This window comes from Cottoperca gobio, chromosome 3, assembly GCF_900634415.1.
Source record: "Cottoperca gobio chromosome 3, fCotGob3.1, whole genome shotgun sequence".
Taxonomy (NCBI): Eukaryota; Metazoa; Chordata; class Actinopteri; order Perciformes; family Bovichtidae; genus Cottoperca; species Cottoperca gobio.
Window position 1 is genome coordinate 23,109,961 of NC_041357.1, and position 15,556 is coordinate 23,125,516.

The 15,556-nt window shown below is 40.8% G+C and overlaps 1 protein-coding gene across 1 annotated transcript in view; it reads right to left on the reverse strand.

Moving 5' to 3' along the window:
• LOC115003981 (CUB and sushi domain-containing protein 1-like) overlaps positions 1 to 15,556 on the reverse strand; it is a 255,742-nt gene that overhangs the window by 52,012 nt on the left and 188,174 nt on the right. The window contains 4 exon segments of the mRNA XM_029425927.1: positions 1,336 to 1,449; positions 1,557 to 1,673; positions 11,440 to 11,634; positions 13,665 to 13,852. Coding sequence (XP_029281787.1) covers positions 1,336 to 1,449; positions 1,557 to 1,673; positions 11,440 to 11,634; positions 13,665 to 13,852 — 614 coding nt within the window.

Below are 15,556 nucleotides of genomic sequence, written 5' to 3' on the forward strand. Positions count from 1 at the left end.
GTGTGTGTGTGTGTGTGTGTGTGTAAGTTTGGTATACGTGTATGTGTGTTAATATGTTTGTGTGTCAGGGTAATCAGTCAGTTAGCTGCAACAATGTGCGACAAAGCTGTTTGTCTGTGTGCGTGCGTGCGTGTGTGCATGTGCAAATGTGTGCGTGTGTGATAGGGTAATGATGCGGCTAACATTATTTTGTAGAGCCTGGTGTGTTTCATTCTTTGCTGCCAGTTTTAGCCAAAAGGGATATTTCCAACTCAAATTAACTTTAAGGAATAAGCCACCCATTCGACATTACATAAAATGGCCTCTTTCCTTTGAACTGACTTAGATGGATAGTAGCTAAAAAGAAAGCAATTGAATAATGTGCAGTAACATTTAGCCAAACAAAAACAGTCACATCCTCCTTGTTAATATTATGTTGAAATAAGCCCAAGGATCCAGTCAATTAGGGAAAAAAGGCACAGAAAAGCAAAAGATGTACACCCTAGTGTACAAAGAAACGTCCTCGCCAACGATCATATCTTTCTAGATATGTTTGTGTTTCCTCTACTTTGATTGATGTGTTTATCATCAATCTTATTTTTCTTTATTGTCAGTTGCCGTCCTTTATTAAACAGCTTTAGTTTTTCTCATAATTCTATAAGCACACAACTGAATAAATATTACTAAGTGAATATGAATTCTTAAGAAAGAAACTAAATGTCAATTCAACTGGGATTCCCCTGCGGCATGCCCCCTGGTCATGACACATAACAGAAGAACGTGTAACTCTGAGGCAATGCGAGCACATTTTGCCAACAACTATGTTATCAATATTTCTTCATATTTCATTCTTTATACTATGTCATCTATGTAGATCTTGCCTCATCTCTGAATCTCAATCCACGCTGAGTGTGTTACTGTGTAGTGACTTTAAAAGCTGGGCTCACTCAAACTTGGAGGATAAGGAAACCCAGGGAGGATTGTGTTTAAGAGTATCAGCACTACTCTATATTGTATGGCCCCAGTGAGGCGCTTTCCACTGCTGATTTCTTCTTGTAAAGATAACCCATAATGGATTTTCACCAAATACATCACTGTCAAATAAATTGTGATAACGACCACTGGTGATGTGTTCTACAGCCCCCAAGAGCTGCTTTCTTACAGATGATTTCATTATTTTTCTCTTTCAAAGGTGTGCTCAAGAGCATAAAAATGGGAAACAACTTAAAAACATTACAACTGAACATTATGCTGACGCACAATAAGGGAAAAACACAATCACACAGCAGTTTATTTTATGGCAGTAGCATTCCTACTGCTGTGTTTGGCAGTAGTATCAGCCAATAGGAGACTCACCTGAATGTGACCCAGCAAGAGAGCTGAGCAATCGAGCATTTTCATTGGCTCCATCAAACAGCTCCACTGAGTCATTCATGGCCGTCTGGAAAACAGCGAACTGACCAAACACCACTGAAGAAGATGAACAGGCAAAACGAAAAAAATCTGAAAATGAGCTTTTGTGTTGGAGATTCAATTACAAATCCATTGTAAGAATGAGTGATCATTTATTTGCTTACCAAACTGTGTGGACACCGTGATGTAGTAGGAGCACGTCTGCCTTGTAGTGTAGTTTAGAGGATAGTTTGGAGACAAAACAACTCCTTCAGCTCCACCGTACTGTCCTCCACATGGAGCTGAAGAAATACAGAGAAAGGGAGTTTTATTATTGTATCCATGAAACAAAAGCTACTTTATAAGCCTTGTTATAGAATACTGTTTACGTGCATGTCGCAACTTCAGACGCTGGAAGGGACCCCTCTCTTCTTTACGTACAGTATATGCATTGAGGTAAGATTCATGTAAATGGTAGGATGGTAGGTAAATGTGAGTAATGTTCCAACCATTTGCAAGAGCCATGTGTGGACACATATTCACCTTTACAGATGTATTAAAAGAAGGTTGCAATGGGACGAGAGAACATTTAATTAACCTAGAATATTTTTGATAGAAATCTCAGCAGACACATAACATAAAGATGTGCAGGGGAGCTGCACTGAATTACTTCCAAAATAAAAAAAAAGCAGCTTTTGAGAAATAAAGAGAAAGCAGAAAATTGACACAGTATCTGAAAATTCAATAACGCCAAACAAAGAGGGCACTCTGAGTTATGGCCCTGTGGTCACTCAATTGAACTCAAACTGATGTTTACTGAGTTATGAATGCACTTTGGCGATTGCTCTTGTTTTGACAATTACAAATGTGAATGTGGCTGCAGTTACCTGGGATTCTAAGGAGCAGCAGCTGGATCATTTAAGAGATGGCTCTATACGAAAAGGACAACGCGGAGCCAATGTCGATACCAATACAATATCAAGTTATTTCCAGCTCCACCTGCATTTCTTAATGATGCCTACTGAATCAATTTAGCAAATCTTTCAGTAAAGTAAGATCACAATTTTAATTTTCTGAGTGAAACATGCTCAAATGTTTCTCAGTCTGCAGCCGTAGTAAATATTCTTGACACAAAATGCATCTAAAAAGGCAGCACTCGTCACTTACTGCCCAATAAGCTATTGCCTCTTTAAACCTGATGCCAATTTCACACAGACTGCAAGCGCAAATTGAAGGAAAGGTACAGTACAAATGTGCAATGTGCTTTCATGTACATAAGAGTAAATATGGCTTTAAGTCACAGATATTGGTAAGAACGTAAGCTTGTGCTTGGTAAGACCTAGACTTGTTTAGGTAGGTATGTAAGGGAATCACTTTGGGCGACTCAGTAGTAAATACCTTAGTGTCAGCAACTGAACAGCGCAGGTTAGGCCAATTGAAAACTGAAAAAAAAGGTCCATTGACATGAATGTACCGGTAAGTGTGAATGTTTGTCCATCTATATGTGTTCGCCCCATGATAGACTAGCAACCTGTCGAGAGGGCACACTCACTCAGTGCATGCTGGGAACCCCCCACAACCCTGAACAATGTGAAATGATATAGAGAATGGATGTAGTGACTTTGGACAGACACACATTTTTGTACTTCAGCGTATTGAATTTGAAATAAAATAAAGACTATGAAGTTAAAGTGCGGAGGGTGTTTACATCACATGAACTTAATAGAGATTCTAGCAATTTCTAAATCTAGTTCTCCAACTTTATAGAACAAAATGTATTGAACAAGTTTAAAGAAACCTGAGAAAGTGAAAGAGAAACACTTCCCCTTCCTTCATAACTATCAGTGAGCAAAGCCCGTAACCTCCAGCTGCTCTACAGGAGCTCCTCAGTGGCCAACTGATCAGCCTACGGTTGTAGCTTGTGAATGGGATTCCTGAAAAAGATAGCTCTCAGTGAAACTGCCATGAATAAATAAAAGGTTCAGATAAATAAATAAATGAGTGACTCAAGTCTAAATACCACAGCGATCAACATACGCTTGGTATATTCCCCAGTGATGCTCTGACAGGCCTGTGCAGCAGCCAGCTTCACTTATTGTTTGTTTCCTGAAAAGTATGATCAGTTGAGGTTGGGTGACAGTTCTGGCAAGAGAGGCACATTCCTCTGTTTGATCATAAAATAATCTGTTTGTTTGGTTGTCTTGTCTGTAAGTAAGGATCATTGTTCTGCTGCAATGTCCTAAAATTGCAAGACTGTATAAAAAGGGCAACACCCTTAAAGCTAAAGGTCAGCACTTTAACATCATTGCCATCGATTTACTTGAATCCATCTTGCAGAATACAACGACAAAACAATACAAAGATGTCAATGTATTAACAATTAAGGACTACACTGTAGCTACTGTAGCACTCTATGGTAACAATAGAGCAAGCAACACTTCTGGCAGCCCAAACTGTTTCATCCCCTTTGTTGCCCTCAGCATTTAGAGACATTATGTTGAAATGAAGCCTTCACATTTTAATCGTGTGCCTCTTCCTCATTTTTTTCCTTGCTGCTGGGAGCACTGCCCATTGCACTCAAAGCTGGCGAGCGTATCACTACTCTAATCTGTTATTCTTATGTATTTTTCAAAAAATCCAACGGGCTGCATTTGGCTCAAAAGTTGTTTAGTTTAGCAGAAAATTCATGTTGTCCCCAAATATCACTTGGACCCTTGTGGCTCCAAGGCTTGGTTATATAATGTCAAAATATAGTGCTTTTGATCTGTGTGTGTGTGTGTGTGTGTGTGTGTGTGTGTGTGTGTGTGTGTGTGTGTGTGTGTGTGTGTGTGTGTGTGCGCGCAAATAATATCCAACCAAAGATCTAGCTGTGTATCTAAATAGACTCCAGTTGTAACCTTACAATATGAAATGAATGGAAAATATATATGATGCCTTTCATTTACTGACAGCGGATTGTGGATGGCTTAAAAAAAACACACCTTTATTTACCTATAACCGACACATATTATGGTACTATGAAGCAGTAGCTATAATGCAACAGTAGTTTTGAGGAACTATACATCACATTAAAACAAAAACAATGCAGAAAAGTACTACAACATGGTGGCATGTTTATTATAACTGAGATGGCAGCTCTGCCGCACCCTCTTCAGAGTAGCTGCTTCCTCTTGACAAAAACCCAGCAGGTTACAAACTTGTGAATGAATTTATGTGATGCTTAGCCAGTGCACAGTGTGGGATCTCCTGTATCAGCGTACTGCAATTTCCAAAAGCCTATTAATCCCTCCTACCATTGCATGACCCACAAGAAGCAGACCTAACACAAGCTTGATCCATCTTTAGCACCCCCAAGAGAGTTGCAAGCCTTGCGTGTGAACAGCACGTGGGTGTGTGCACATTTATACTGCAGGTTAGGCCGGCAGAGGTCAGACAAATTAGTGTAAGTGTCTGTGAATGTGTGGTGTGTATGTACAGACAACAGCAGCAAAGACCACATCTGTCAACCTCATCCGCCCAACACGCAGACTGATGGTGTATTCTTATCACTTCTTTTCTCACCCCTTCTGGCCTCTTCACTTCTTGTCTTGTCTTGGTTGCTAGTGTGCGTACCTCTGGGGCCCAGTCCCATGTCCACCCACGGTACCAGCTGTGATCCCTAACAGACTTTAATGATCATCACCTCTGTGAGAGGTGTGAAAATGTGCGAGCACGAGGGTGCAGAGGTTAAAATGCTGTATGAGAAAGGATTCAGCACTTTGTGAATTAATGTGTTGCCGGGGTCTTATAGTCCTGCCTGTGGCCACTTAGATGTAAGAATTAGATTTTACATGTAGTTTAATGATACTCACTGTTGCTCATTTTTAAAATGTAATAATAGCCTAAATGTAAGGAGCAATTCTTGACTGAAACATATATATACTATACTCACTATCATGCCTTGAAAGAAAGAAAACTACAAACAGACAGACATTTGTGTTAGGTACATGTTAACATTTTTCCAGCTCCTTTTTTGGATGATTTTGGACATCCCCTTGAGGGTAATTCCCTCAAGCAAAGTCTCCAGCATTTCAGTGGAAACTGTGCATAAAAGGCTCAAAAAATCCAACGGAGAGCCCTCAAGCACTTTCCGATTTCACAGTGGCACAGCCCTGAGCCCTTACGGACTTATCAGGAACACATGTCAAAGCCTATGAGACGGTGAGTGTGGACATTAAGACTTGGCCCGTAGTCTTGGCTAAGACTTGCTCAGTAAAACCGATTTACATGCCGAGAATAAAAAAATACAGCAAAACTTGGTTTGGTAGAGAGTTGTTGTACTCCAACCCACTCGTGCTCCTCCTCCCCACTCCCATAACTCCCTTCTTTCTTCTTGTTTCCTAGAGCATCCGAGTAATCACCCTCTTTCTTTCCTCTCATTCTGAACATATATCGATTGATATTTTGGGATTGATTTTTTCACACAAGCTGCATTCACACCCTCAGGTCTGGAGGTCTTGTCTTGATCTACGCACAATCCCCCACTAGTGCTGCTCTAGGCTCAGGTGTCAACCTTATCAAAAGCCTTCACACACATGAGCTTTGATCACTCACACCCTCTGACACACACACACACACACAAATAAATGCAAAAAATGCCATGCAAGTCACTCTCTTTCTCTCACACATCCATGTACTTTGATCATCCCCACACGTACACAAGAACACACGTACGCAACACTTTTGTAGTCCTACCTCTCATAGTCTGAGTCTCATTTTCCTTTTCCTCTCTCACAAATATGCCCACACACAGACACACACATCAATGCTTTGGAGTGGTAGTGAAACTACAGGAAAAGATTTTGAAAATGTTAAACTTTTTAAATTGAGTTGCAGTTCTTCCAGGAGCTTTTTCAAAACCATGAACAGAACAGTTGTTGAGACGTAATGTAAATAACCACAAACACAACATACACCCAATTGTCAATTTACTTTCATCATGAAACACAGAGGATAGAATGCCTTGAAACCTCAGAAAATAAATGGTTTTGCAATATAAAGTGCGGTATATGCAAAATAGAGGGTCTATTTTACATATACAGCAAAAGTAAAAGCAATTAATGGACTATTAATATGCACAAGCCACTGTAACAGAAGAAGTAAAACGTTGTACAATTTAAGATCTGTGTGTGTGTGTGTGTGTGTGTGTGTGTGTGTGTGTGTGTGTCTTTCTGTCTGTCAACGTACCTTAGTACAAGTTAAAGAAAGAATGGTACACGAAGGCCACTTGCTACATTTGAAGCTAGATCAATTTATACTAAATTATGTTAATATATGTTCTATATACGATATAATGAACAGCATTCTGCCAATCATAGTCTGTAAACAATCTGGCAACGTTGTTCCCTCCAGCGTTCATCAACAGAGGCCACACACATGTCGCCTGAACATCCGCAATAGTGGCAGCAGAAGAGCTCCTACACCTCAGGTGTCCCCAAAGAGAAATGAGGTGCAAGCAGAGCTAATGGCCACTGGAATCAGGGTTCTGTAGAAAACTACAAAAACACAGTCCGCTCTGCTGGACTTTGGTTCACACCTGCGATAAGCTGTAAAAGTGCAAATAGAGTGCGGCCACATGGGCTAACGGCCACTATGGGACGTCTCTGTATGTTTTCTTTCACAAAATAGCACGCCTGTCCGTGCCGTTACGTTACCGGTGATAGAAATGAGGATCTGTGTGCAGATTCAGAGCTGTGACAGGAGAGGGCGGAGCTAAGTACAAGTAAACACACTGTGAAAGGTTTAACGTTCTAAGATGAAACACGAACAACACCCACACCGGACTACAACATGGTAGCAACTTGTCAATCACAAGGTAGTGACGCTCTAAAGCAGGGGTGGGGAACCTTTTTCCTATCAAGGGCCAATTTGTTTTTTTTACAACATCCTTCGAGGGCCATACTAATTATTGATCTCATAACCTCTGCAATTTTTTTTTAAGACGCAGCCCATTCATTTCACCTTTCTGTTATGCTGTGCAAAAAAGCAACTTTTTTATCCATGTCTCTTTCTGTTTTACCAGAAAACAATCCTTTATTAGTCCCACAACGGGGACATTTATCTTGTCACAGCAAAAGAACATATGAAGTAAAAAGGCAGTACAAAATAATTAAATATAATAAAAAATAATATAAGTACCAAGTGGTTGATAGAAAATAAAGTGAGTATTGCACATGGCAGTGATAACTGCACAGCAGTGGTGGAACAGTCTGTTCTTGGTGTGGTGGTCTACCTCTCTATCTGTCCATGTTTGTATGTTCCGCTCTGCAGAGAGCTGCGTGTTGGGCCAAACTCTCGAGATTATTTCTCCTGGAAAGTGGGACATTCCACATCCAGCTTTCTCTTTGTTACACTCGCCACGCTGCGTCACTGATGTTAATGACAGTCTTGTTTAAAATTGAAGTTTTTTGACATGACGTGACCACGTGATGACACGCTCCGCTCGTGTTGTGTTCAAGGACCCTGACCTTGGCCAGGAAAAACAGTCAGTCCCCCTTTTAAAATATTGCAGTCTAGTTTTTTTTGCTCGTGGATTTTATTTGCGTGCGTTTTACGAATTACCTCGAGGGCCGGATCAAATGGTATCGGGGGCCGTATACGGCCCGGAGGCTCCCCACCCCTGCTCTAAAGCATACTCTGCCTTATTGTCTATTTTACTCTGAATGGGCATAATTTACTAAATGAACACTGTGCTGCTTTGAATAAGACTTGAAACTAGCGATTGAGATCATGAATGTTTACTGAGGTAGTAGATCAACTTAGAAGTCGGGTATTTTCGCCTCCTGCTGGCTATAAGAAATAATTCAGGGAGGTTGCCACTTGCCTACAGCTCTACTATGAGAAGCTCGCCAGTGTGTGTATCAGTACAAAGCTGTAGCTCTGATTTATCAGTTAACATTACTGTTCGTCAGCGCTAAATGTCTTGCTAAACTGAATATAGCACATAGCAGAGGAATAACTCATGCCTGTGCTTATCGGGCTTGTTAACTCTAACGCAACCAGCAGCGAAGAGTGCCGGTGTTCTGCTATTTATACTTAGCGCGACAGCTGACATACATAACAGAGGCTGGAGTATTTTGTGAGAGATTTCAGCTGAAGGAAACTTTCAAATCCAAGCAGACATAAGCAAGATCATTTTGTGTTTTGTTGGAAACTCCACCTGTAATAACTTCATATGCCAACAAGAATCTATTTGATTGTGTGTACAGTGCAAAATAAAAATATTAAGTGTTGAGTTCCTCTTGAACTGATACATACATAGTGTATTCAAAGATTGAGCATTCAAGTGTGTTTGCATGTATAAACATGAGTGCTATTCTGTAATTGGTTGTACATGTGTGTTAGTGTGTGTTAGTGTGTGTGAACACTGCCTCTAGGTGGCACTCTGTAATAGCCACGTCTTTCTCTCTCTTTACCTCTCTGTCGCTCTCTCCCTCTCTTACACACACACGCACACACACACACACCCACACACACGCCCCTATCAACAGTCACGGAGAATTCGTTCTTTCTCGCACCAGCTCTTAGTTACCATGGAAACCAATAAAAGAGCGGTTTAAGATGAGAGGTGTGTGTGTGTGTGTGTGTGTGTGAGTGAGAGAGAGAAAGAGAGAGAGCTAGAAGAGGAGAGGCAGAGAGAGAAAAATAAAGAGTAAATCAGACACAGTCAGAGGAGGTACGAGAAAAGTAGAATAAGGATGAAAACACAGGAAGAGAGAGGAGAGTGATGAAGAGAAAAATAAAGAGAAGGAAGTGAAAGGAAAGTGTGAGGGGGTTTGAAAGACAAGGAGAGAGGAGACAGAGGGAGTGTAAGTGGAGATGTATTATTTAAAGAGGTCTCACCCCGTCTAATGAGTTTGGTCTAAAAGCCCCAGGAGCTGCCCAAAGAGAGAGAGAGAGAGAGGGAGAGACAGACAGACAGATGGACAGACAGACAGACAGACAGATGGACAGACAGACAGACAGACAGATGGACAGACAGACAGATGGACAGACAGACAGACAGACAGACAGACAGACAGATGGACAGACAGACAGACAGACAGACAGACAGACAGATGGACAGACAGACAGACAGACAGACAGACAGATGGATAGACAGACAGACAGACAGACAGACAGACAGACTTGACAAAAGAAAGATTACTGGGTAGGACTGGATTTAGTTGAATTGTTCGGTCCTGTAGTGTACAGTGTGACAGCAATCTCGGCAGATCAATCCGTGTATCTGGGACACAGAAAGGGCCAGGAACTGTCTCACTGTCTCTCTGTCTCTCTGTGAGGACACAGCAAACAACTCCACTGAAGAGTAGAGCTGATACTGTTCAAACACGGGTCAATCAAGAACTTCTAAAGCACCACGTACAACAGTCTCAAAGAAAAATGTGAATATAAAAAACTTTTTTTTTTGTTGCAATTTATTAAATATATAAAGATATTCTATATTTTTCAATCCATTTGTTGCTATAGTTGCCAATATGATACTCTGACTCATTCAGATATGACAATGACAGTGGGATAAAGACATTTTTAATGTGAAATGATAATCTGTGTATCACAGTATTCATTTTTTAACAACAGTAAGAAGCTGAAAGAAACGCACCTTATACGAAAACGAACAAAATCAATTAGAGTAAAAGGACTTGAACTTATTGCCGGATGCCGTTCGAGGCGTTTTTAGAGTTTCAGATCATTTTTTATTTGATAGAAGACCATTATGTGGTTTTCTATAAATAGCCTTCAAATGTGAATAATATATCAATACTTGGCCTCTGTTCATAAATATATTCGTGTGGGGAAAAGCATCTAAGTATTACACTGAATCAATTTCTTCATTCTTCATTTGCTAATGAACACAAGTTCTTTACGTCCCACAAAGAAGGTCTGGTAATGTTACTGAATAATGGAACAGCTTCGTTTAGGACATCAGAGAAGTGTAGCAGGTCATTTATTCACTGTCCAGTAACTGGCTGGTTATTATAACTAACTAACTGTTGGTTAAAGTATGGCGTATATGACTGAATGACTTCAAGTGCACCAAAACAATGTGTTCATACATAAATCACAAAATAAAGAAATGTATTGAAACAGCAAGTGCTACAGAGGAACCCAGAGGTTAGTTAACTGTAACACATATAGAGTTGATAAGTGGCATTATTATCTTGAAATTAACCGGATGAATGTGAACATGAGATAAAATGACTCGATGAGCTTTTTTTTTCTTGCTGTTTGTTATTCGTTGCTGTTCTCAAACAGCGACTCTGAGTGAAATTAACTCATCTTTATTCTCTCCCACTCCCTTCTTCAATGTCTCTCAGACATTATCAAACAGAGCTTTAACAGGAGCCTTTTTCAAAGTGTTATGACGTATAAGTAAGTGTGTATGGTCTGTCTGTGTGTCTGTGTCTGTGTGTGTGTGTGTGTGTGTGTGTGTGTGTGTGTGTGTGTGTGTGTGTGTGTCCTTTGTGCTCATTTTAGAATTCCTTCCTTTTCCTGCCACCTTGCTCTGTGGCTTATTTGAATTTTTTACCCTGGCACCAGGCCAGGTCTGTCACACACACAGAGGGTCTCACACACACACACACACACACACACACATACACACACTTTGAATGGCAGTTTGGCAGGTGTCACTTCCTTGGCTCTCTGAGCTGTCAATCAATTAGACAGTTCAGCCTTCCAATCCCTGACTCTCTGTCTCTGATATGTACACACACACACACAGCCTGACCCCCCTCCCCCCCCCCCACACACCCCAATACCCCCCCACCCCCCCCCCCCCCCCCCCCCCCCCCCACACAAAGAAGTGTAGGTCTTGGACCAGTCAGACATAATAACACAAACTGAAAATGATAGGCATCATGAAGGTTTAGTTGTATAGGATCACATTAGATTGTACAGGTGGACTAAATAAACTGGCCACTGAGTGTTTGTGAAAGCAGGTTTAATAAGTAAGCACGGGTTTTTTCCCCCACATGCACTTTCTATCACCATGGTGTTTGTAGAGATGCAGTTCTTGATGTGTCCTACCTTTACAAGATGGCAGAGCCCTGTCCCACACCGGCTTCCCATCGTTCCCCATGACACAGGTGATGGTATCCCCGCCCATTGTTGTGTAGCCATGGTGACAGTTGTATGAGACCTGAGATCCCAGTTTATAGTCATATCCTGTCCGACTGCCGTTCATAATGTTACCAGGGTCAAAACAGGCCTCTCTTGGTTTTTCTGTGGGGAATGAGAGGTTCAAGTCATTGTATGTCATACAGTTTAAATAAACAAGTGCATTTCACATTCACAACTTGCTTGTTTGGATTGGGCAGCTTTTCTTGGCCTCTTGTATTTCTGCTTGCCGATTTCTCGCGAACCGCTCATCCAGACAACTTCACACTCAACACTTTTGCTTCCTCGGCTCCTGAGCAATACACCTGCCATGACATAGTTGCATCCCCTTGCAATGCTGGAGTATACGTGCGATTTGGCTCGAACGAGAGCGAGCAGTACCCAGCATGCCGTTCGGCGGTGTAACAGTTATTACGGGTCTCCTCTCAAAAGGCTGCACAGTGTGTAGCCTGCATAACGTACTGCTAATAAATATGACTGTCAGCAATAAACCCGCCAAGTGTGAAGTCGATCGGACGAATGGTTGTCGAGAAAATCGGAGGACAGACATAAATGCAGACACAGACTCCTTTCATTTTATTTCTGAAATATGCTTGAACTGTTTATGCAGCTCAATAAAGGACATATTCAACATCAATTAGGGGTCGAAACTATTGGTGGTAGTCGACAGGCTGCTATTTGTTGACCCCTAATATAGGTTGTATAGAATATCCTCTATTAACTTCTATATTCCCCCCCATGTGGGAGAGGAAGGAACAAATAAGGGTAATTGTGAAGTCAAGGAAACTCAAAACTGTTTGGCTCTTTACGACTTGGCATTGGGCCAGATTGTTTGCTTTACTGTGATCGCCCAATAACAGTGAGATATTGGGCTTGACAGAGGAAAACCGACGGACAGAGAGAGGGAGAGAGGTGGAGGGCAAGATGGAAGTGAAACAGGGAGATGATTAAGGTTGTATTTTAATTAGAGAGATGGCAGATGAAAGTTAGTGAATTAATGACAAAAGTACAGAGGTAGCGTGAGGAGACAGACAACAGAGAAGGAGATAATCTTTTTTTTAATTAGAGATAAATGGAGTGAGAGAAACAAGAGAAAAAAACTTGACAGAGCAGATCTAGTTCCTAGTCAGTCAAACAACTAATGACCAGCTCCACATTGTCTGCAGCTGTTAAATCAGCCCCAGTCAAGCAACATCTGTAAAACTAGGATGAGTCACAATCTGTAAAAGTAAGCAACTCTTGGGCTGACATGGACCAGCATGCCCCTTCAACTGAAAAACACTTCTGATGTACAGCAAGAGTGAAATGATTAGAGTAGGCAGCTTAAATATTACCCAGTACACATCACTTCTGTATCAACATGTTACGCTTCATAAACTCTGGACAGGGATTTTTCAAATACAGGGTTCGGGAAGAAAATGGCGCCGCGCTTTTCATTGATTTTGTGGTCTGAGTGTATTCAACACAGTCAGCTCCTGGACTGAACCTGGGACGGCCCTCTGCGACACACTTTGCAAGTGAAGGAGAACTCATAGTCGCAGTTCAGCAGTGGGATATAAATGGAGCAAATGCAGCCACTCACTTAAATGTCGTAATATTTACTTAAAAGAAACGTTTAGTAGCAGCCTGTCGTAAATGTACGACTCATCGATGGTCAATCATCGTCCACTAGTAGTTTGTGTTACAGTAATCAGATACTGCGCTCATTAACAATAGTAGTAGAGAAAAGTAGAAATGTAATACAGCATTAATCTTTCCTCCAATCCGTCATAAATAATAATCAGTTGGTTAATGGTTTACTTTTGAAGCTTCGAACTTAATTAGGCTCATAGTCCAGTCCTATGCTATGTTGAGATGTCTCATTGATTACTTTTGCTGATACTTTACTACAAACACTGTCACCAGCTAATACTAACACTACAAATGATGTACTTCTATTACTAATGCAGCTACAATAATAATAATACACCATAAGCTATAATAACATTGCAGTTACTGGACTGCTACAACTACTTTTAACTACGACTAAAACGACTTGCTATGTGCTCCCACAACTAACAATAGTCTGCAAATGAGTTTTAAAAGAAGAATGTACGAGGACATTATATTAAGGCAAAGTTTTGGGGTTTAATTACCTCTATATTCGATGGCGAACCCAGACATGCCCAGTGAGGCGTCAGATCTGAACGCCAGGAAGAGAGTGTTACCGCTGCTCTCTATTCGCTCCGGGGCCTGGTTGCCTTGGAGACTTGATAGTAACGGGCCATTAGAGTCTTCGCCCTCGTAGATGTGCAGGAAGTCGTAACTTGGCTCCATGTTGAAACTGGGGAAGAAAAACAAAACAGACAAGAGAAACTTGGGTTAAAGAATCTAGTAAGATTAACAATTAATCCAATGATGTGTGGTACATTTAAATACCTGCGTCGTTTAATGACTGCCAATTAGTTTGTGCTATCTCTCCTCTAATTATCTGCTAATCTCACTTTCATTTTGACATGTTCTCTGGATGTGTTTACTGGATTACAAATGTAAGCTTTAAATGTTGATTTCCTCTTGAATTTAAGACCACAATATATTTATTTCATTGAAATTTCTAAATAAAATAATAACGTGCTGGTGTAAAAGTAGTCAAACTGCATCGTCTGAATACTAAGTTTGTCATCCTGTTGTCTCGTTGTGACAAGGCATGTTACGTGTGCATGTGTTTGCGTGTAAACACCTAACAAACATGTGCCCCTTGTATTGTTTAACCTGCAACCTAAAGCAGGAGCTGATAATGTCTTGTTAAAAAGTTTGCTGGTTTTCACTTTGACAGCTTCTCCTCATCTCTCTATACATACGTGAAGACATTGAATCCTACTGAGGGTAAAAGTATAACACACACACACACACACTAACACAAAGTCATAGGATGGGTTGGTTCCGTCTCCCACCTGTCACACTGTGTACACAGATATACATATATATATAGACCTATCTCTGTGGTTTCCTTCAGAGTGTGTATGTGGGATTTACCTTAGTCGCCCACCTGTCTGGTCAAACTATCCTGCTCAGTGTTTGGCTGGAAGTTATGGGACTTAACTGTGTGTGTGTGTGTGTGTTAGTGTGTGTGTGTGTGTGTGCGTGCGTGTGTGCTGTGTGTGTGTGTGTGTGTGTCAGAGCAAAGACAGTTAAGAAAAAGAGATAAGTTGTAGAGTTTTTGAGCACTGGGCGCGCTGCAGAGCAACATTTCCCTCTATGGCTTGTATCCTATAGGAAACATGACCACATTTTACTGATCCTGGCTTCCTCACCTTACCTTTAAAAATCGATTTTAAGATATAATTGATTATTTACAAAGCCCTGAGAGGCCAAGCCCCCAGTTATTTATCAGATCTCTTATTGCTCTATTTCCCTTCCCCGGGCTCCTCGGCTGCGTCGCTCCTTGTTATTTCGAGGTCCAGATTCATTCAAAGGCGATAGAGCCTTTAAAGTCAGGGCTCTTAGACTCTGGAATGATCCCGCCTGAGGAGATCAGGCCTGTCTCGTCTTTTAAATCACTTTTAAACCCTCACTATTTCAGAATTGATTTCTGTGATTTTATTTATGTTTAACGACATTTTAGTTGCTTTTAATCTCTGTGCTTTATTTTGTGTTCTAGTTCATTTCATTGTCTTTGTGTTTTAAATGTGTTCTGTTTTTATTGTAAGGCACTTTGTAAGTGTGGTTTGAAAGGGGCTATATAAATAAAGTTTATTATTTTATTATTGTCCTGTGTTCTATCGACATGTACGAAAGGACACGTATTCATGCCACAAGCACTGACATAATACACACTTCTGCCAAAAGCATTTAAAACTGCCTTACAAACATTTAACACGAGTTAGGAAATGCATTTCACGTGTTTGTCAGGCATGTAGGATACACACAATTTATTTTGGCGAGGAAGGTAAAATGGTACTTTAGAGACCAGAAGTTTGGGCAAAAGATGTATTACTCACATTTGGCTGACAACAATATTTATCATTGGAAAGGACTTAAAGTAAAA